At 37.9% G+C, this 22949-nt stretch overlaps 1 protein-coding gene across 2 annotated transcripts in view; it reads left to right on the forward strand.

Annotated features, from left to right (window-relative positions):
• Positions 1-22949, forward strand: part of LOC127944273 (paired box protein Pax-7-like) — a 46024-nt gene that overhangs the window by 18800 nt on the left and 4275 nt on the right. For both annotated transcript variants that reach the window (XM_052540155.1, XM_052540156.1), the window contains exons 5-8: positions 88-284; positions 6359-6524; positions 6675-6871; positions 22048-22297. In XM_052540155.1, coding sequence (XP_052396115.1) covers positions 88-284; positions 6359-6524; positions 6675-6871; positions 22048-22297 — 810 coding nt within the window. The remainder of the gene's footprint in view (positions 1-87; positions 285-6358; positions 6525-6674; positions 6872-22047; positions 22298-22949) is intronic.

A 22949-nucleotide genomic window follows, 5' to 3' on the forward strand; every position in this document is an offset into this window, starting at 1 on the left:
ACAAGAGCTTCGCTTATATAAATAGCCATGCATTAAAATAATTTTCTTTCATTCATCAGTTCTTTCATTCTCTGTTCTCTATGTCAGGTCGAATAGATGATGGCTCGGATGTAGAGTCTGAACCAGACCTACCCTTGAAGAGGAAGCAGAGGCGCAGTCGGACCACCTTCACAGCTGAGCAGCTGGAGGAGCTGGAGAAGGCCTTTGAAAGGACACACTACCCAGACATCTACACCAGAGAGGAACTAGCTCAGAGAACCAAGCTCACAGAGGCCAGAGTACAGGTATGACACTGCCAAATAATAAAGCAGTTACTGCAGTTGCTAGATATATGCATGGTCTGAAAATGTGTTTTATTGAATCAAGAGCTTTTATCTTCATCACTCTGTATATAAAACATAAAGGGATAGTTCACCTAAAAATGAGATTCGTCATCTTTTACTCACTCTCATGTCATTCCAAACTTATATGAACACACATAGTGTAAAACTGAAGTCAGATGAGTCCTGTGTCGTATGAAGCCTGCTTCATTTTTAAATATGGAATGTGAGTAAATAATAACAGAACTTAATTTTTTTAAGTTAACTATCCCTTTAAGTGTGCTTCTCTACAAGTTTACTTATGAAAGGATGGTACTCGTAAGACTGATGCTCTCAGTTGGAGATGTAGATGGCACAATGAGAGCCCAGTAAGAGTTCAGCTATGTGCTTCGAGGTCTATAGAGCTCTAAAGTGTCACTAGATCTGCTGGACTGAGGTCCTCTGATTGATGACGCGTGTAACAATGCAACTGCTCATTTCAAAGAAAGTGCTAGAAAAACACAGCAGGCCTCTTCCTGTCAGCCGTAACAGAGAGAAAGATGATCAGGTGGCTAATACGGCACTACTATGTACTACTATTACTTTATGAATTTTCAGTCAAAATGTCATAGTTTGATCTTCCAACGACAATATAGCAAACGAAAAGCACCTTTACATGCACCGTTTAACTTAAGCAGCTCATAATCAAGTTACAGTCTTCTGTCAATTTTTACATGTCACAATGCATAACTTAATATATCTAAAGGATTAAAAATGTTTTGTGTCACTTCTGACTTTTGTAGCATTCACACAACACTGAGATTTGTATTTGCAGAAACCACACTGGTACGATTTCTGTTGGACCAATGCATTTACGCCATGAATTGCTTGTTTTAGTCTTACTGAATTTGAACTTTTAAAATGCATGTAAATGTACTTATTGTTGCAAAGCATTTACGCACAATAGGCTCTGGCTTCTCCTAGCACTGGTCCCGACTCCTGACAGCTTGTCAACCATGTGGATAGTTGAAACTGAGTTGTGAAAATACAGTAGAGTTACGGCAGCAGCTGTTGGGAGCAAAGGGAGGGGGATAAAAAGAACAAGAGTGCATTCCTGATGGATTTCTCACTTCAGCTTTTGGCTGGGATCTTTTCTTCCCACCACTTTCAAGCCCACCACTGCTTCTTGTAAAATTTGCTGCTTATCAGAGAGCATCCCACATACTCTCTAGGGAACCCCTCTCCACCAGTAACACTAATCAATCAAGAGCTTGTATAAAATATGACCGTTCACCATGGCCTTGCTGATGGCTTTACCTCTGAAAAGGTATGGGCTTGTGGTCTTCCTATGTTAATGTTCTGAATATGAACTGAGTAGTGAAATGGCATGTAAGGTTAATCTGTCTTGGTTTTTCAATTTTGTGATGAAAGATTTCTTCATGATTTTTATTTAAAATCTGAATTTGTATTTTACAAATATTGTTGGCTCCTAGACAAATCGCTTTGGATAAAGGCATCTGCTAAATGCATAAATGTACTGTATATCAATCAGATGTTTGTGCCCAGAAACAGAAACAGTTTTGGAAAAAGATGACCTGTAGTAGCCTTGTGGCAGGCTTTTTAGCAAATAAAAGATCTCTTGCTCCCAGTGTCGAGGTTCCTGCTGATTTTGTTTCTGCCATGTCAGTGATTCGGCTCTCCATGAAAGGAGCCCCATGGGACATTTGACCCTTTTGTGCATTTATGGTGACTGATGCTGATTAGACAAGTAAATGAACATTTACTTCTGAACTGTGCATATCAGACCTGAATCAGATTTTTAAAAACCGATAATGCAATCATGAATGTTCTTTCGCTGTCAAACGTTTGGGGCCATGTGGGATGGAAAGTCCAGATCATTCAGAGATCACATGAAACCACCACATCCTCAATATCTTGGCCCGACAGCTCATGTTTTGTTTTCTCAACCCTGTCACAGCCCTGCAGTTGGTTCTTGAGAAGACAAGCAGATGATGTGTGAGGATCTCTGGCTCGCGATAGCTCACATGAAGATGCCAGGGCTCTGGGATCATTGCTTTTGTGGAGGGGAAGGTGTCTGACCCTATTGGCTTTTGGCAGACCCTGCGGCCTCAGTGTCAACACACTCGAGTGCAGCTGCGCTGACACAGTATCCAGATGTCTGAAAGAGAGAGAGAGAGAGAGAGAGAGAGAAACTGGGAGAGAGGGAGGGAGCTTTCCTGCTGCCAAAGAGAGGAAGTCAGACATGGATCAGTGAGGATGTCAAAGGCATTCATTTATGTGTTTGGTGCTTATCTATTATGTGTTTTCAGTCTGTCACTGTGGTTATTTTTAACCACGGACAATTTATTCATGCTTCCACTGTTTTACTGTTCCTTATGGCAAATCAGAGGAAGTGATCCATATCTGACTAAGTGCTTCCAGGTCTTACAGCACTGCTGTCCGTCTTTCTGGTTCTGGTCTGGTTCGCTGCATTTTGTAAGACCAGAGGGAGAAACAAAAGGAATTAACAGAGATTTACAGGGAATTTCATAGGCAGTGGAAGTTATGTCACTTCAAACTCAGTTAGACAAGAAATCTTTGTGATGTTATCATGAATTCAGGATTGAGGTTGTGGTAGGACCATTCTGAAATATGAGGAGAGGACAGACAGATGGAGGGAAGAACCTAGACACACTACATTATTACAATGAAAACTTCTGGTATTTTTTAGATCATATTATGAATAATGAATTAAACTTGATACTGTGACCTAATTTTGATGTACACTACGTTCAAAATGTGAACAGAAATGTTCACAATGTTGAAACAATCTGGAAACAAGACTTCCAGGGCACAAATGTCAGCCCCCTGATGTGGAGTCATATCACATGCGTTGTGAAAGATCCTTGCAAAATCTGGAACCAATATTTCTGTACTTATGCTCCTGGCTCACAAATGCAGGATTTCAGTGAACAGATCAAACAAATATGTGAATACAAGTATTATATGGATTTTTACATGCATATATTTATGTTTATGGATAATGATTAGTTAGAAAGAGATGCATGGCCATGAATTTAAAAGTGTTCTCAAATTTAATATCTGGGTGGGGTAAAATATGAATTTTGCAGATGTTTCTGTAGGAAAGATGCTTCATTTTAGAGAGTTTTGCCACACTGTTACCTTTAAGGTCCAGTCCAGCTGGCATCGACCCTCCATCCCAACCCTTCCTGTCCCACTGCACATCCAGATTCCCAAAACTCCTGTATGGTGACACTGAGATCGATGTCTGCCTTTTTCATGCCTCTCAGCCACTGTTGTGTTCTTTTTTGCTGTGAAATTCAATCACGTTATCCAGGTTTTACCCCTCATCTTCCTGTCTGCTCACCAACCGCCCTGCGCATGGCAAACGGTAATCCTAGGAAGACATATAACCATTGGCATCCAAGAGAGACAGTGAAAAAGAAAGTGAGAGGAACTGATATGATGGACTGGATGATTGATATTGGACGAGAGCACGAGTTGCTGGCCAGAAGTGGAATGTGCAATTGTGACACAGTCTACAATCAGATTTGTCTTCCATTTACCTTCCTTCCTTTTGTCTCTCCTGCTCCCCCTGTTCACTTGGAGATTGAAAATGTATTGAATTGAATTTTTCGATTTCCATTCCCTCCAAACTGAAAGTTATCAACAACAGCTCCTTCAGCCACACTCCACGAAACCTCCTCTCTTAAATGTCTCGCAAAGTTCACTTTTAAGGAAATTATTTGATAGCTTTCAGAATTGCGAAATGTTTCGGCCATCTCAGTGGGGCAGTGTGCTTTCTGTCACAGCTCAAGCAGGGAGATGAGAAGAGTGGGGAATTAGAGGGAGCAGCAGAGAGAAAATCCCTGCTCAAGGTGCCTTTTCCATTGGGTTCCACAATGGTGCATTCAGAAGCCCCAGCTCGCAGCAAGCCTCTTAGGAGATCCATTGAGTGTAGGGCGGCAGGCACTCTAGCCTCTAACACTGAGATACTCAGCTCCTGATGCCTTGTGCTACTCTCCAGTTCTTGCTAAGACCAGAAACCATCCTAAACTAAGACATGTAAAGTAATGGCTCGTGTCAGAGGGGCTAGTGGTTTTATGGGAAAGGTCAATGATGCACGGCACTGATAAAAGAGCAGTGTGGAATGGTTGAGTACTGCCAACTTTTATAGTTGAATGAAACTGATTTTTATTGGCATGATTTATTAATTAATACAGAAAAAAGAAAGTTAAATTCATGAAGTTTAAAAAAATCCAGTTGTCTAACCTAACATAGAAATCTAACCTAACACTGTGGTAAGGATGTGTGTTGGGAATGTGCTTTTCCAAGGAAGTTGCTAACTGTGTATAATTAGTTCCCTGGTGTGTTAATAAGAGTAATTCTATAGGTCTTATAGGTGTTTCCAGAGTCTTATAGGTGTTTCCTTGGATATGGGAATGGAATATGAAGTTTTTCAAGGAATGCCATAATTGCAGTTTCTGTCTTGGTTTTTTAATGACCTATATTTTAATTTTATTTTATCATTACAATAAAGGCCTTATATATATATATCTTGGTGTAGTACACTGTTCTCTGTGGCCCACTTGATTTTTAGATTTTATGAAAAATAATCCAACTTTTTATCATTCTTTGTCACTTTGTGTACAAAGACTGAAAGAGAGCCTGGGAGGATAAAAGCAAGTGGCAGAGAAAGAGTGTGTACTCATACAGTATGTCTACGCCAGCCCCTTGATCAATGCCTATGCTGAAAGCGTCATTCTTGAGGAGCTGTTTAAAAAGGGACGCCCTCTCTTTGTGGTCTGATTCACTGAAGGGCCATTGTCCCCCTCTTTCACTTCCACTCACAATGGTGGGGCCCATTTGAAAAACAACAGTAGATTAACTGCACTGCCAGTGTATTAAAGTCTGAAGAATGGCCCTCTGAGGCATAGATCAATGTCATTCACTCTTTTGCATACACAGGGGCAGCGCCTCGGCCCCAGAGAGATGCAGGTTACTGGTCGTGCTCCCCTTTCAGTCACATTAGAATGAAACTTTGAAAATGTGTCTTAATGTGGCAGAGGCATTTCTTTCTTTCTTTCTTTCTTTCCTTTTTTGTCTTCTTGCTTTATGTAAATAGAAGCTTTTTGTTCATTCAAAATATCTCTGAAATTTCACATGCAGAGTTTGATATAAAAACACATTTTCTACATTAGAAAAATATCTATACATATTTCCACTCATTATAAGATTCAAATTACTTTTGCCATCATTTAGTACTTACTTTTAAGCTAAATATTAAAGGGACAGATTATGGCAAATATTTAACCCTTTAAGGGTTATCTCTTGAAGTGCACTCTCATATTCTGATTGGCCGGCACCATTCTATATTAATGCACTGACACACATCACTCTCGCGCACGCACACACACACACACACACACACACACACACACACAGAGAGATCAGAGATTGCGCTGCGCACGCACAGAATCATTCAGGAGCACAGAAACTTAGCACTGTCCAGCAACATTTATTAATAAAATGGCTTATATATTGAAACACTGAATTATATTCTTTAGCAACAAGGAGATAAAAATGCTATTTAAGTAACTAGATTCACAGTTTCATTATTTGTAGAGAGAGATGCTCAGACAACTCACACACACCTGTCATCTCACTCTCTTTTCTCTCTCTCTATTGATAATTATTTTAAATAAATGTTATAATCTATTCTTTCAAAGAATTATTCTTTCTTTTTGCTAGACTACTTCATGTCTGTGTCTGATTTGAAGTGGGCAGAATGCTAGCGCTGTCAAGCCTTAACTAACGAAAATAAGTATCATTTTACCCTTCCGGTCAAATATTGCCATACAAAGATCATTAAAAACTTAAACTCGTCAATACTGGCAAATGACCATGGTAGAAGCAGGGCAATGTGCATTATCCCTTACATATCAACCACTTCTCATTTATTACACATGAAATTAAAAGTTAGCTTAGTGGTATTGGCCAGAATTTCACTGGATTTATTTTTATTCTTATTATTTCAGGTTTGGTTCAGCAACCGTCGAGCGAGGTGGCGTAAACAAGCTGGAGCTAATCAACTGGCGGCATTTAACCACCTGTTACCTGGAGGGTTTCCACCCACAGGCATGCCCACTTTACCATCCTACCAGCTTCCTGAGTCCGCTTATGCTCAAACAACACTAACACAAGGTATGTTAACCAATGTTTCAAGAAGAAGAAGAAGAATTTGACCCTTTTTAATACTCAACAAACATATCTCATACTTTACTCACACTAAAACGAACGCTCCCATGATGCATTTGAGAATAGTTTTCTAATTAAATGTGCTGTTCTTCCCAGATGTCAGTGGCACGGTGCATCGGCCCCAGCCCTTGCCCCCCTCCACCATGCATCAGGGTGGGCTCTCGAGCGACAGCAGCTCCGCCTACGGCCTCTCGTCCAACCGCCACAGTTTCTCCAGCTACACCGACACCTTCATGAGCCAATCAGCGAGCAGTAATCACATGAATCCCGTCAGCAATGGACTATCTCCACAGGTCAGTAAGGGTCACTGGCCACAGTGTTTAAATACTCCTCTCTATAGCCACTTGTCAAGGAGTCTTTCAAGTGGAATTACGAGACCGCTCTGAAGATAAAACAGCATATTCTTTGTGCATCGCCGTGTACTACTGGTGATTAGATGTGTCTCATGTGTACTGAGCAGACATGTTTTGGAGAAATCATCTTCTGTCGGATGATACCCTGTAGTACTCATGAAGTATTTATAAAATAATGCGTTCTAATTAATATGCCTTTGTTTTACCCACTCTGCTAATTAAAACAAAGATTTAATTGTTTGATTCTATGAAAATTCGTTTTGAGACCATACAGGATACCCTAAAGAGAAAAAAAAATCCCAAATGAAAAGAGCGTAATCTCACTAAAGGAAAGGATCTGTATGTTTAATTGTCTGGAAGTAATTTTCTAGTGTTAACAGACATTTTAATAAGTCAGGATGTTTTAATTAAGTAGAATGTGTTCTTGTCTTGCTCCGATACATATTTTAAGTATAATATGGGAAGCCAGTAAGGCTTTTATAAATTCTGTTTAAAATTCTATTGAAATCACATGGTGGTTTTGCTCTTGTGTTTCTGTGCAAAGGTTTTTGTTATAGACATTATATAGCATTCTTGCCTGCTATCTTAAATAACAAAATCAGGGCTCTTTTGCTCAGGGTTGATTCCTAAAATCTAAATACAAGGAAAATGGCTGCTAATGATGCACATCAGTGTATAACAAGCAATTATTCACTATTAGTGGGCAGTTCTGTCTACTATAACCAAGAAGATATGACTAACAGGCAGAAAATAAGATTGAAATGGTGCGTAAGGAGTTGAAAATTAAATTCAATACTGTATTTGTCCACAATTACCCCCTTGTTCACATGTTTTATGGCTTGGAAACTGGTATTGCAATTTTTTTTTGAGAGAGAGAGGACAGAATTAGGGATTTGATGACAAAAAAGAGATTTTCTCTTGTACAGTGGAGTTGGGGGATAACATAAGCGTTTCTCAGCATGTTTGATTGTTAGTCATAGTGGAGGGGCTTTAAGTACTAATGCTTTCGCTGCAAACCTGCAGAAAATAACTGAACATGGTTTGAGCATTTTTGTGCATTCTTTGGGGGGAATGTTAAAAACTAGATGAAATATAAAATAACAGCTCTCTATTGTTTTATTTGAATTTATTTTATTGAAGCAGCAATTTTACAGAAGCAGCATGTCAACAAAAATTAATATTAAACAAATTATGATGCACTGCTTCTTCTGAATGTTATATACATTTAAAGAGGATAAAACTGTAATTGTAGTTGTTTAAAATCATTAAATGATATTTTCCTTCAAGGATTACATTTTTTCTCTCCATGGGTTTTGTATGAATCCCTTACTACAATGAAGATAGTACACCATCCATCCAACCCCTCCTCAGCCCCTCTCACCCATCTCCACATGTCACATGTGGCTATTCCATCAGGCCCTTATTGTAGGAAAAATTAATGTTCTCTTTGACAGGAGTATCATAGTTCAGCCCCAGCATCACACTGTGCCTCAATGTCCATGAAAGGGCCGCCAGAGCCCCACAAGGCCCCCCCCCCCATTCTTCTCAGCTACAGGGAGTCCACATGGCAGTCCTTACAAGCTTGTTTTTGGACATCACAATTTTCTACATCATTTGTCTTATCGATTGTCTTTTACTTATAATCCCACCTCTAATAATTAATTTGAAAACATTCATTTTTCTTCAGTGAAGACAGTTCATGCAAACCAATGCAAATAAGTGAGTGTCTGCATGATTCTGTAGAGTGTTATCTGGTGCCGTTTGTATTAGACAGACAGTGCCGTTTTTCATAATGCATGTCAAATAGTAGAGGACTGTTGGATTGCACACAGAGCTTTTTGTTTGGTTTATTTGCTTGGGAAATCTTATCAGCCATTTTAAAAGCTTTATAGCCTAAAGTTATTGTCATAGTAGTGTAATGGGCTTCTCTCATTTGTCTGGACAAACCCTTCTTTGAAACTGCATGGTGACACTTGAGTTTTCACTACTGCTTTATAACACATCTAACTGACAGTTTCAAAATTATCCTGCTTATTGTTTTCCATTCATGAAAAATTTGTGTTCCCCTGAGTCTCCTTATTTATTTAATATTTAGTATCCTGACTTCAGATTCTGACTCATGACTATTTCTCAACAGTGGATAGTGAATTCAGAAAGAAGTAAAATAAACAATATTTCTATCTTTCCACCAAATTTTAACTGTTTATTCCCGTTATTTACTATCTTCCGAGCTCTGTTTTTTTAGACATTTTTAGAAATATTCTCTTGTGAAGCTCATGCACATTCACAATATTTGTAGTAACTTGATTGCTTACACAATGCCAAGAAAATAACTACATGATAAAAAAAAGCCTAACCCATACAGAAAAGTATGTTTATAACATATAAAATCACTGTAGTAAAATTTGTATGCGTAAATGTTAGTAATATTTATATATAACGATTTTATGTAGCAACCATATATGTAAATATTAATAAATAAATATTACATACATATGTGTGTGGGCTAGAGATATATGTTAATATATAGGTTTCATATATGATTTTGTAATATATTATATATTTGTGAATGGAACAATTTGCCATATATATACAGAAACACCTGGATAACTTAATGTAGGATTTTGTATTTATTTATTTACTGTATATTGGAGATTGCGCTCAACGACATAGACATAGTAAAAATGGTAACATTTTATCCCTTGTATTGCAATATACATGAAAATCTAGTGCATGGTTGGAATGACCTGGCTTTCAGTTTAAGAAAATCTGAGAAAGATGTGCTCATTTTCATTTGCTCATTTGTCAAATTGTGTGGATGGACTGCTCTGCAGCTTCTATCGAGTGGAGAAAACTTGTGGATGTCAGTAAATGTGCTGAAGGCTGCATGCCAGAATGAAATACAACACCAACAGGTGCCAGCAGAGCCAGAGCGCTTCTCACTGCACCTCTGGAAAACACATTAAACAGCACTGCAGCTTAGTTCGGATGAAAATTATGCAATGTCAGACCTAATCTCCATTAAGCCCTTTTGGACCGGGTCAGAGCCATGGACTGAATTCTATGGCCTTGAGTGCATGTCTTTTCAGTGTTTCACCCGCTGCTGGACATTAAGACCAGTTCAAACATTGGACATGTGGAGAAGGAATGAATGTGGTAATAAAGCCGTAGGCTGCTTTACTACTACCGTCACTCCTCCTCCTCCAACAGATGCTTTGTGCAGAGGTGGCTGATTGGGTTTTACAGTGGGAGACGTTCTGCTGTGGCTGTCTGATATGTGCAGTGTTTTTGTTGTTAGTTGTTGTAACTGGAGAAGCAAACAACACACACCCTTTTTAATGAACAGGTTTTACTAAAACCAACCATTCAGTATAATCAGTCATGCTTTTTGTTTTGGGCCCGTAGCAACAACACCAGCCCTCAAGGCACTCGAGTCATCTAGTAAAGCTTCCAGTGCCAGTATTAATGAGCATTACTGCAGTTTCACTCTGCAATATTAGTGTCAGGTTGATTGGACCGTAACGGATAGTTATCGTGTGAGTTATTAACATATCAAAATGAACAAATTATTAAAACTAATTTGTTATTTTAGTCATTTCTTTTTATATATAATTTTTTTATAAATATTTTATATTTTATTATGATTCATTTATACCTATTTTTACAATTTATATTTTCTCTTTAAGAAGATATTTATATTTATAAACATTTATTTTTATTTATTGACTTGGATGATTTTTATATTTATTGATATAGTTTACTCTTTAAGGATATTTTTATATTTACATTTTTTATATTTACTTTTATTTATTGTCTTAGAAGACTTTTATATTTTATTCTAATACATTTATATTTATTGCATTTTACATTTACTTTTTTAAATGTTTCATTTCTATTTATTCTGTAATTATTCTCTTTATATAGATTTTTTTAAATTTATATTCATATATTTGTATTTATTCATACATTTTATTTATATGTACTTTTAACAAGATTAATGCTTATGTTATTTACTTATTTATATTTACCAATTATTTTATTATTTATTCTCTACATTTTATATATTGAATAACATTATTATTTCTTTCTTTAATTTAGAGCAAAATTTCATGAAACCATAAGTGATTTATCAGTGTATAAGACTGTAACACACACACACACACACACACACACACACACACACACACACACACACACACACACACACACATATAAATATAAATAAATTCAGTATTTAGAACTTAAATCCTCTATCAAACTTGTAAGAGATCCACACACTTGGATGGCAAATGGTATCATTTTGCGTGTATGTGCTCCACTCCATTGCATTTGGAAGATTTGTGTTTTGGAATGAAGGAACTTTGGCTAGCATTTGATGTTAGGAAGGGAGAGCGAATAGGCTGGGTTTCAGCACTGGGGGATCAGAGGCAGAGCAGTGCTCACCAGCTCTCCCTTTGATCTGTATCCCCAGGCCTCCCTGCCTGAGCCACGCGCACAACTCAGGCCTCACCAGTGATTCCTGACAACTGTCTGCTAGAGATAAGGGAGGGGGACTCCAACCTCTCTCTGCTCCTCCATTAGCACAGCAGCCACTTTAAACTGGATGAATTATATTTAAGAAGCCTGCACAGGGGTTGCCAAAAAAGAAGAAATTATATGAGAGAGAAGGGGTGAGAAAAAGAGAGAGAAAAGAAGATGATTGAGTTTTGGTTCACTCTTTTCCCTTCTTTTTTGCAGATTTTTGACAAGACATTGTGCACCTGAATGTCAAAGAGTGAATCTATGTGCCATTTCTGCTATTATTACCAGTGTGGTATTAAGCTGCTCGCCGGGCACGGTGTCAGCTGGCATGTGTCACCATCAACAAATCAAAAGACTAAATAAATGAATATTTACATCACCCCCGTGCTCCGAGAGCAGAGGAGAAATACTTGTTAATTAGAACCCGTCTTAAATAAAGACGCTGTTTCAATTTGGCATGAGTTAAAAAGTAAGAGGCTTTAAAAAAAAAGATGAGACCTGCTCAGAAGCTGCCAAGAAAATCAGGGGAATTTAAATCATATCCACTGGCAGAATGTTTTCTGCATGAATTTATTTGGTTTCTCTCTCTCTTCCTATCTTTTTTGCCCCTCTCTAGCGCAAGCTGAGAGAAATTGAAGTCTTGTGTGTGTGTTAATGAAACATAGTATGTTTCTCAGGTCACTCAAATACATATGTAAATTTCACATTCAACATCTCCAATGGCTCTTGACTGAAAATAGAGGGTCTGTTGTATAACTGTATGTGGGGAAAGACAGAAATATATTAAGAATGATTTACTTATGATCTCCACAGCATCAGCACTAATACAGGGACAGAGCACTTGCATGTCTGGTGTGCATGAATCTGATTATTTTGAGAGAAGCAATGACCTTAATCGGGGTAAATGCCACAAATAATTATTTTAAATGAAAATGAGGCTTGAATTTAAATTTTGAAGTCTATCCCTTGATTGAAAGAATGAATGCTATTTACATTTATCTCACAGAGGTATAGCTAAGGAGATGAACAAGCTGAAATGCAGGGAAATGAACTGTTAGTTTGAAAAATGCTAATACCAATTAATATTACCTCAACAATCCTAAAAACCTGATTGCATGTATTCCTGCATATTGTACCCCCCCCCCCCCATATGACTGATTCCATAAGCTATAATATAATTTTCTTATGTTAAATGAGGGAGTCCTCAAATATTTATTTAAAGCACTATAAAAAGTGCTTGAACAATATAGACACACATTTTTATAGCTATTATTTTCATAAAGCATTACTGAAGTCTATCCTTTAGTTTGTTTTGATTAAACAGACATACTTTGTGTCGCAGTGGTTACATGTTTCTAAACAAGGGTCTGCTGGGAACAGGAAATTGTTGTATAGCTCATGTTTATAAACGTTTTATAAACAGATAGATTTTTTTTTTTTTTTTTTTTTTTTTTTTTTACGAGTCACTTTGAATCCTTTTATTTTGTTTAGTTTTTTGTATGAATTATCCTATTCATTTATTTCATTCTAAACAAATGTAAATGCAGAGTAAATATGTATTAACTGACTAAATTATATTTTATTTTATTTTATTATTTTGTTTTTTATTTTCAGTTTTGGTATCACGATCGATCATACAGTGAGTGAGTGTATAAGGTCACTGGGTATGAACAGCGAAACTTCCAACAATTGTGAACCTGCTCAAAACACCATGGGTGGGGGGAGCGGGGGGTGTTGTCGGCTTTGTGCACATGCTTCCTGTTAGTTCCAGATGCCAGTCTGACAGGTGTGAAGTTATGATTAATACTACAGCCTCGTAAAACTACAACTGCCCATCACCCTGTCTGCCCCCTCCACAGTTTATGACAGACTTTTGTAAGCTTGTCCCATTGTTTTAGATTTTGTATGTAAAGCTAGAATAGTTTTACAGTTTCTGTGATGTGGTTTCACAACATCTCAGAGTTTTTCCACCTCTGTTTCCTTCACGCTCGCTCACTGTCCTTAGTGACGGAGTCCCCAGCTGGCTGACACTAACTGCCCCGCTCTCTCCTCTCAGACTCCAGCTGAGAGCTATTCCACTATTTATTTACATGTAATTATCCCTGTGAAGTGCAGATATTAACACTGTCAAGAACAATTTGACTTGACATTCTTCACTAGACCTGCACCCTGCTGTTTTTAGCAAACAAACACCCCCTCCTCCCACCTCCTACGCCAGCTCTCCACCTTGTGTTATTCTTCGATGGCGTTAGCCGCTGCCGAGCCGCTCCTTGTGAAATCATTTAAAGCAGATATTTAATTTGGCAGAAGCGGAGGCAAGCAGCAGCGTGAGGTGCGAAAAGATGAGAGGTGGCATGAGAGGTCAGAGGGGGATGTTTTTTTCCTTGTGACTGCATCTATCTCACACATCCGCAAACACTGAATGAACTAATCAGATTGCACTTCACACTTTTTCCTATATCAGCTCAATAGGATGCATTAACCTTTGGTTAACTCCAGGCCTTGTAGCACTTTGGGACATTTAGGGTCCAGTGGTACTGAAAAGCCTTTGTCTGTATTACACTAAAGCAGACTAGCAGTGATTGTAATGCAAGATATTTAATATATATATATATGTTTTGATAAGCAATTTTTGTGCATGAATCAAAGGGTCATAGCCTATAGTGACACTTGGCAGCTAAGCAGACAAGGCTTTATTTATGCATACAAAAAGGTTATATTTATTTATTTAAACTTCAAATAAATGCATATTGATAAAAAAAGCAATTTATTCTTTTTTTATTGTGAAAGATTTGTTATTGTATTTTATTATTTATAATTAATTTCAAATAAATAGTCCTTGTTCGCAAAAAAATTGCTTTGACTAAATAAACGTTTTAAGCAATTTTAAGAAATGTTCTATATTATGTGCTCTGTATTTTGCCGTAATATATAATATACAGAGATTACACATATTCTGTGCTGATTTGGGTGGAAAATATGTGCAATTTTACAGAGGAAAAATGGGTTAAACAGATGTAAATACTGCTTTCTCATTCTCATTCATATTAAGAAATATTTAAGTAGTTGATGTGTACACTTAAAAAAAATAATTTTCACTCAGACATTGCTATTAAATTTCACAAACAAAATCAAAGAAATGTCAAGTAACACACTGAATTAAAGGTGAAATAATCTAGAAAAAAAGTAAAAAAATCTACAAAAAAGTACTTGTTTGCTGCCTGGTTTTACATAAGTTATAAAGCTTTCAGCTATTCTCAATGTTTATTTTTCATATATGTAACTGTATGTATTGACATTTTACTCAGCACACTGATTCCCATTATGCGTTACCAGAGCCCTGGGTTACTATACAGAGTTAAAAGAGCCATATGCAGAATATTTCCTACAGAAAACATGTTGTGAGAAGTGACAGCTTGTCTGGTTGCACACTAATCGCTCTCATCTGGGCCCAGCTTGTCATTGCCCACTTTCTGTCACTGTCAATCACATGCCTAATTTGAAACAATTAAAGACTCCCCAGCCGCCTCAGCCTCCACTTCCAGCCTATATTACAGTCTGTGCCATCCCCTTTCACAGTCAAACGCCCACCTCCCCCACCCTCTCCGTTTTTGGCGGACTCTTCTTTTTACTTTCAATTAATGTGCTGTGGCCAATTAGCACAGTGACATCGAGCCAAGAGAGGAAATCATTTATGTCATCTGCTCCCTGCCACTAGGGGAGAGAGATCCCACGAAGCTCTCACCGTAAACAGACGGGTCTACTAATTACCCACCTCTGCCTCCAGCCGTGACAAAACCACTAATTGATTTTACACAATAATGTTTATTTCAAAAATAGCCATTTTGTGTCTCGGTGGGGGTCTTCTTTGGTCACCTTTCAAGGCGGCTGCACTGATGCCATGATGGTCTGATTCTGCCGTGTGGGTTCATGTACCGTATGTTTAATAGACTCATAGTGTCTCTCCTAGTAATGATGCCAGCTAATAATGCTGATGATATACAGAATTTTATTTATATTGCATGATTAGCCCCTTGCACTTTTTATGTTAAATATACGAGAAAAAAAAAACAACTATTTCAGACAAATGCTGTTCTTGTGAACTTTTCTATTTATATTAGTTTTATATTATTATTATTATTTGATTAAATATTTTTTTGGTAGTAAATGTTCTGTATGTTGTCACTTGTGGTGCAGAAAAACACACTTTATCTATAACTAATGAACATCTCAGCATGAGTCATGATCGTATTGCCCAAATCCGTGTGGAATTACATCATTCATCAGAGCAATAGGACTACCACGCTCAAATGTCCACATTTCCATCTCTGTGTTTGCCTGTTTGCTATCTTGCCTCTTGACATTGTTTGCTACAGTAGCTGATACTGGCATTGTGGGTGTTTGAGGATTATGGCGTCTCTCTGAAAAGCGACTTTGTGACAAAGAATGGCAGCGCTTCTTTAATTACGGCTGCATTGCATCAGATATTGCCCCTGAAATGTAATGCTGAAGTTGGTGAGTGTTTTTATACTCATTTCACTCAAAAGAACATTGTTTGCTAATCCTCAAATCCAATATCGTTTTTGGAAGCAGAGTCTTTATTTTTTTTATGTATGTAATCTATTCATACCACATCTATCCCCCTTAACTCAGTTCATTTACTACAGCTGATCTCTGTAAGTATATTAGGACTGGAGGTCTGAGGGTTGGACGTGTAACCTTTAGCTGTGCAGATAGCCTTATGACATCAACCCTTGTCATCCCAGCTCCCTGCTTAGGTGACATTTTTTTTCCAACATACTTGTGTATATTCCAGTGAAATGTGAGCCGCTCTCTCACACACCAGCAAATCCAGTCTTGGACAGATTAAGCGGAGTGTGGATGTGCATAAAAGGAGAGATTTTGTGTGTGTGTGCACGTGGATGCAGGGCTGAGTTAACTGGCCCACAGACACACACTGTCCTCCCAGATTCTCCACCCACATTTATCCTACTGCTCTCTCTCTCTCTCTCTCTCTCTCTCTCAGAGCAGGTGGACAGGCCAGATTTTGGGCTGTATTGTCAGGGACTCTGAGTATCTTTTTATGCTATTATAGCTCTCTACAGGGGATTCACCTACAGTAAAACACTTGTTATTCTTAATAGTGTATTTTGGTTTAAATACAATTTATAATCTATTGACATAAATACCTGGCAGGATGCTGTTGATTACCATAGAAAACAGCTTCCTTTTGTCTGTAAAAATAGAAAACTAATAAAATCATTGTATATCATTGTTATAGTTTATTCTAAATTATGTATGTAATGTATATTATACACACTTATGGAACATGGTGTGGACTATATATAAGCAATCCAGCAACCACACAATTTTAAAAAACATTATACTATTTCTCTAGCAAGTCCTAACACTCCTGCTTTCATTTGCCTCCCACCACCCAAATTACATGGACTGTAAAGCGATTTAGTGGTTACTGATATATAACATTATTAATAAAGTGTAGTGTTATTAAGCCATCTTCTGTGTGAGTGTTTAGTTCCAGTTTTGTTGAATTAGCCTCTAATTTTTTTCCCCTTTTAGAGACCCTCCTCACATTTCAGTTTTGTTCCAGCTAAGCTTGATCCTTGTTCTATTTAGGCAAGGGAAAAAAATCCAACAAAGAACCAAGTCACGTCAAACATTTACTCAGACAAAAAAAATATAATTTGACAGTTAAGGAAATTATGGTAGTGTGAAAAGCTTTCCTTTTTATTGCCACTGCGCTGTTTGTTTATCTGAAAGGATGCACATTGTATCAATTTCCAGTTTTACATTTACACTGCTGCAGGCTAGAGGGCTCTGAAGTTGAGAGAATTAATTACTTTTTATTATTATTTATAAAGTAATCTATCTGTCAAGAGACAGAAAGTGAAAAGGAGCGAGTGAGAGAGGGAGAGGAGCAAAATGCCTGCAGCTATGTCCTTTAAACTGGATCCTGCCTGGCATTATCTGCACTAGCAGCTCTCACACAGACCCACAACAAATGAAAGCCTAGCTACTGGGGGGATGCTTCACGGAATGAAAGAGGGGGAGAAAGAGGAAATAGTTGGGCTGGGGTGGGGGGCTGAGGGTTGTGGGGGTGGGGAGTTACTTTGAAAGGACTCAAGAAAGTTAAGTGTGTCTCAGCCGGGCTGTTGGCACTGTGTGCTGGTGTGGGTCGGGCTGGATTTGTCCTCTGGTGTTCGTGGGCCTGGAGAGTCGCACTGCCTGGGGATGTTGCTTGTCAGCAAGATTGGCAAATATTCCAGCTTCCTTCTTCCAGCTGTATCAGATACAAAAAGGTTACACATGTGGAAAGAATATTGATTTTTACTTGGCAATGATAGTATGGCAGGAAATAATAGATTATAACTCTGCGTCTGACTTTGGCTGTGGACTCCACTCGGCTGAAGTCTATCTGCAGGCAAGGTTATCCAAGTTTATTCATGTTGCCCTTTAACAGAATCTCTGACTAATACTTAAAGTTTATGTACACAATTTAACAACATAAAACAGAATTCTATCAATTGAAAGTTTAAACTTTTTCTTCAACCCATATTTTGCATATGTATCATTCTCTCATCATGATTTTGAAACAACTTCTTTGAATTATTAAACCACAAAAAATGCACTTTGATATTAACATGAAAAGTCTATGGGGTAAATGTACTATTTAATATAATGAACTATTCTTTTTCTACTCTACAGTATATGTATTTTATGGATATTTGTGTTATGTTACAACAATGGTACAAGCGCTATAGTAATCATTTAACTTATATATATTCTAGAGTATTATTTCATTCAATTTTTTATTTACCCAAATATATTATCATTATCATATGACAGTGTTATTTTCTATATTAATCATTTAACCTGTATTCTATATTAATCATTTAACCTTATTCTTTAATTTCATGCACTGAACAATATTTCAGTGTCTTCTAAGAAGTTTTCTTAAAAACAACTCAACTTTAGCACAGTGATTCCCACGACAGAAATTGTGGCTGATAAGTGAGCCCTTTCTAAAACAGAGCCAGAATCTGTGGTTTCTGCCCCTTCTGTTTTACAGTTGTCCCACTGTGAGTGCAGTAGCCCATGAAAAGAGTTCACAGGCTGTCCTGCTGTTTGTTAGTGTTTGTGTTGTGGCTTCGTGTGCACTTTAAGTTGAATGTCCTAATTACAGCTGGCTGGGCGCTGCGGTTTAAGGCAAGCCTCTCCACGGTGTGCTGTGCGGCGAGAGGATTGAGCTGACAATAACCTCACCACGTGCTGCCTCTCGTGATAAAAAGCCAGGCTCTACCTCTTACTGTGCTGGAATATTCTCCGTTTGCCACTTTAATTGATGTCAATAAGGTTATGCTAAATGTGAAGATTTGAATAATTTGTCTTCCAGCACAATAATGGCATCACCCAGGCTACAGGCTGCTTAAGTGCAGGGCTGAATGGAGGTGTCAGGCACCCGGCGCTCTCTGCCCACATTCTGGGTTGACACCCCTTGTGTTTGCGTCCCCCGCTCATCTGATTAAAACTCCACTCCTGGGGAGCTGCTGAACTTACATTGGCTCAAGCTTTACTATTAGCTCAAATTACCTCATATTACAGTGAAATGACAGTATTTGGGGAATACAGAGGATTACAGAATTATCACTTTAACTTCATTGCAGTTTTCTGGAAATTCACGTTTTTCCTAGTTCAAATGGACAGAAGAACAGAAATATAAACATTAAAAGATTATTTCACAACCAAGATTACTATTTAGCTCTATTAACTCATCCTGATTTGTTTCCAAACCCATTTGACATAATTTTTTCCTGAATCTCTATGCTGCACTTTAAAAATGATGTATTGATCGCAGTCACGTGGACATAACATTTTGCAACTTAAAAGCTACTATATGACATCAGAAGACTTGGACTATAGTGTCTTTATGTCGTATGGAAAACTTTATGTGCTTTCATGGAGTTTTTGTCATTTTTTGGAGGATAAAAAAGATACATACAGCTTTTTCTGAAGTCTTCCAAAGTCCTATAATGGCTTTTTGTGATGAGCACAATGGAATTTGAGACAATATGCATGTCTATCCTATACTGAAAAGGCTTCAGGTGATGCCAACTTTGGATCGACATGCAAAACTATCAATATTACACTTATATTGTAATCATTACTATTGCTGCCTAAAACATTTATTTTACCTGCTTATCTGAATAAATGATACAGATAACCATATAACTTGAATTATATTTCTGCCATATGGACATTATTTTGTTACACTCATTACACTCACTCACTCACAGAATTCTTCCAAGTTGTTACATTGAAACAAGCATTTTCTGTAACAGCTTTGAAAAAATATGTATTGTGAATGTATGCTGCAGGTCAGATATCAGTGTTTGTCTCATGACTAAATGTCTTTTCAAAATGTTGTCTCCTTTAATACTCTGTTGTGACACATCGGTGTATAAAAGGATTCTTAAAAAGAACAAAAAAGTAAGGTGTTGACTTAGGTTTATACATACATGAGTTGTTGATTGGATGGAGACAAATCTTAATGGCAGCTTGCAGTGTATTGTTAGAAAGGGATGGGGTTTATCCATCATACATCATCAGAATTATGCATTACATTTCTTTATGAAATCTATACATGATGTGAATTGTTCACAATAAAATAAATAATGTGCATTCGAAAAAATAAATGAAGTTTACTTCATGCTGACTTTAAAAAAGCATACCATGCAAACAATATAATAGTGCCACATACAGTCCTGTGAGGGGCATTTCATTTAACGTCTAGAGCTGAATATAATCAAACCTCAAATTAAGCGCCTGTTAAGTCTGTCTCCCCTCCAGCTGCCCATTCAGCCCCCTGTCGGGCAGGCGGTTTGCCCCTGATTCATCGCCCCCGTGTCCAGGGTCATACACCAGCGCTCAGTGGCGTGAAAGCCTGCCGTGTGCTGCCCCCATTAATTAACACATTTCCCTCTCTCTCTCTCTACCACCTTCATCACAGGTCTACTTGGCCTGCTCATATCATATATCACATGAGAGGAGGGACTTTCCGCACTTGTATAGTCCAACATGCTCCATTTCAATTGGCCTTTTATGTATTTAATATGTTTCAAGTGCTGCATATTTTCCTGAAAGCTTCGGGAGGATATTAGTCTTAATTAACTTATCTGTTTAGGCCATGTCTGAGAATGTATGCACACTGGTGGGCCAATGCCTTGTTGTAGTATGTTGATTTATTTCCCAATACGCAGCTGATCATTCAGAATTCCTCTGTCATCTCCTGGGTTGTATCAGACTTCAACAAATAGCCCATGGATGTTGTTTTGAGTGGCGCATGTGGGCTTGATTCTGCTCGCAGCAGCTCTGTGATGGGCTAATTGGTTTAGCAGGTTGGGTCCTGAGACGGCCGAAGGGCAGCGGGGCGTAGTGAGCCACAACGTGAACCTGATGTTCAGGAGGTTGCTTTGTTTCAGTCTGCAGATGGGGAGCATGTGGCAGGCAGAGCAACCTCTGCATGCAGCGTCCCTGACCCTCTGTTTCTCCATTCACATGCTTTTTTTCCCCTATCCCCTATTGAAACAGCTTTGAATGACTCTGACTTTAACCTTTCACATATACAATGGTTCAGTTATTATTATTACGAGTGTTTTTTTTGTTAATGGGTGTTTATATGTGTTCATATCTGTAAATAATATATTTTAAATGAGTTTTTAAGGTTTTTTTTGCATTCTGTGGTGTAGAATCAGCAGCGTGACTTTCAAATGGCAATTTATATACAGATTTTAAATGTGATGGGTGCAGAAAATAAAGAAATACTAAATAATATTTCTGAATAGAATATTTTTATTGTGCATCAAGCAGCACAACCGTCTCCAACATTGATCAGACAATTTTAAAAATCAGCAAGTTAAAATCAGCTTTGCATCAAAGAAATAAAATATTTTTTTGCTTTATTTTATTACGGTTTTCTTTTCTTTTTTTGATCAAACAAATACAGCCTATACAAGACTTCTTTCAATAAAATCATAATGATTCCACACATTTTTTTACCAGTAGTGTATACATTAAAATATTTACTAGTATTGCTTTTCCAAAGTTTACTGGCTTACATTTGCTGTAAACAATATTAAACAAAACAAGGACAGACCTTGTAGAGTGTCTAATCTCTGAGGACATCTAATACGAGTGTTTATTATTTTAATCATTCATGAGGGTTGAGACTCTGGGATGGCTGAAGGCTCCAGATTAAATTCTCCCTGGGAGCTTGTTATGAAGAAAAGCCTCGGGACAGACAACCCCGGCACTCTCTGAACACCCCCCTCTACCACCCAGCTCTACCCTGGTGTCTGTTATTTACCCTGACACTGTTTTCAGCCTAGTAAATGCTCCCCTGGGATGCAGGATAGGGGTCGTTGTGAAGATGTTTAACCCTTTTCAAGGATGAAGCCTTGAACTTCACATGACATGCAGTGACCAACAATGAATCGGGAAACCAATTTACTGCCTATGATAAAGTGGTCTCCATACCTTTTTGCTGATCCTGACTCTCTTTCCTTTCTACCCACCAGGTGATGAGCATCCTCAGCAACCCTAGCGCCATGGCCTCTCAGCCCCAGCATGAGTTCTCCATCTCCCCCCTGCACAGCGGCCTGGAGGCCTCCAACCCCATCTCAACCAGCTGCAGCCATCGCTCTGAGCCCATCAAGACCGCTGACAGCCTGCCCTCCTCCCAGTCCTACTGCCCCCCTACGTACAGCACCACCAGCTACAGCATGGACCCTGTCACTGCGGGTTACCAGTACAGTCAGTACGGCCAGAGTACGTGTCTCTCTCCTCTTTACTTATAGTGAAAATTAATTACTTTTTTGTTGCATTTATCCCTACATACCCATCAGTAGGACTCAAGTTATATTCCTCATAATTAAGTCACTTTAGATAAAAGCATTTGCTAAATGAGTAAATGTAAAAATGTAACTGTAAGACACCCTTTCATTGACACAAAACATGAAATGTGTTCCTTTAAAACTCCTAATAGTAATTTCTTTTTATTATTATACTGCAATGGTTCTCAACCAGAGGGCCACTGCAAATTACCTTTTAAGGGGGAATCTCAAAATGACCTAAAATGTTTAAAATAAGACAAATATAAGCTAAAACAAGATATATCTATCTATCTGTTCGGAATCATGTGTTGTTCCAAACCATATTTCTTCTATGAAATGCAAAAGAACAATTTTAAGTTGAATATCCTGGCCACTTTATTTTCATTTATTAAAAGACAGGAGCTGTAAAGCTCCAAAATCTCTCTCTCTCTCTCTAAAAAAAGCACCATAATAGCAGTCAATACAACTTGTGCACTAAAATGCACTATATCCTATCCCACTATTTTAGTTTTAGTCTTGTACTGAATCTTAATGTTTGAGAATCTTTTCTTTTAAGTGCTCACTGGGGTGCGAAATCACTGATTTAG

This window comes from Carassius gibelio, chromosome A23, assembly GCF_023724105.1.
Source record: "Carassius gibelio isolate Cgi1373 ecotype wild population from Czech Republic chromosome A23, carGib1.2-hapl.c, whole genome shotgun sequence".
Taxonomy (NCBI): domain Eukaryota; kingdom Metazoa; phylum Chordata; class Actinopteri; order Cypriniformes; family Cyprinidae; genus Carassius; species Carassius gibelio.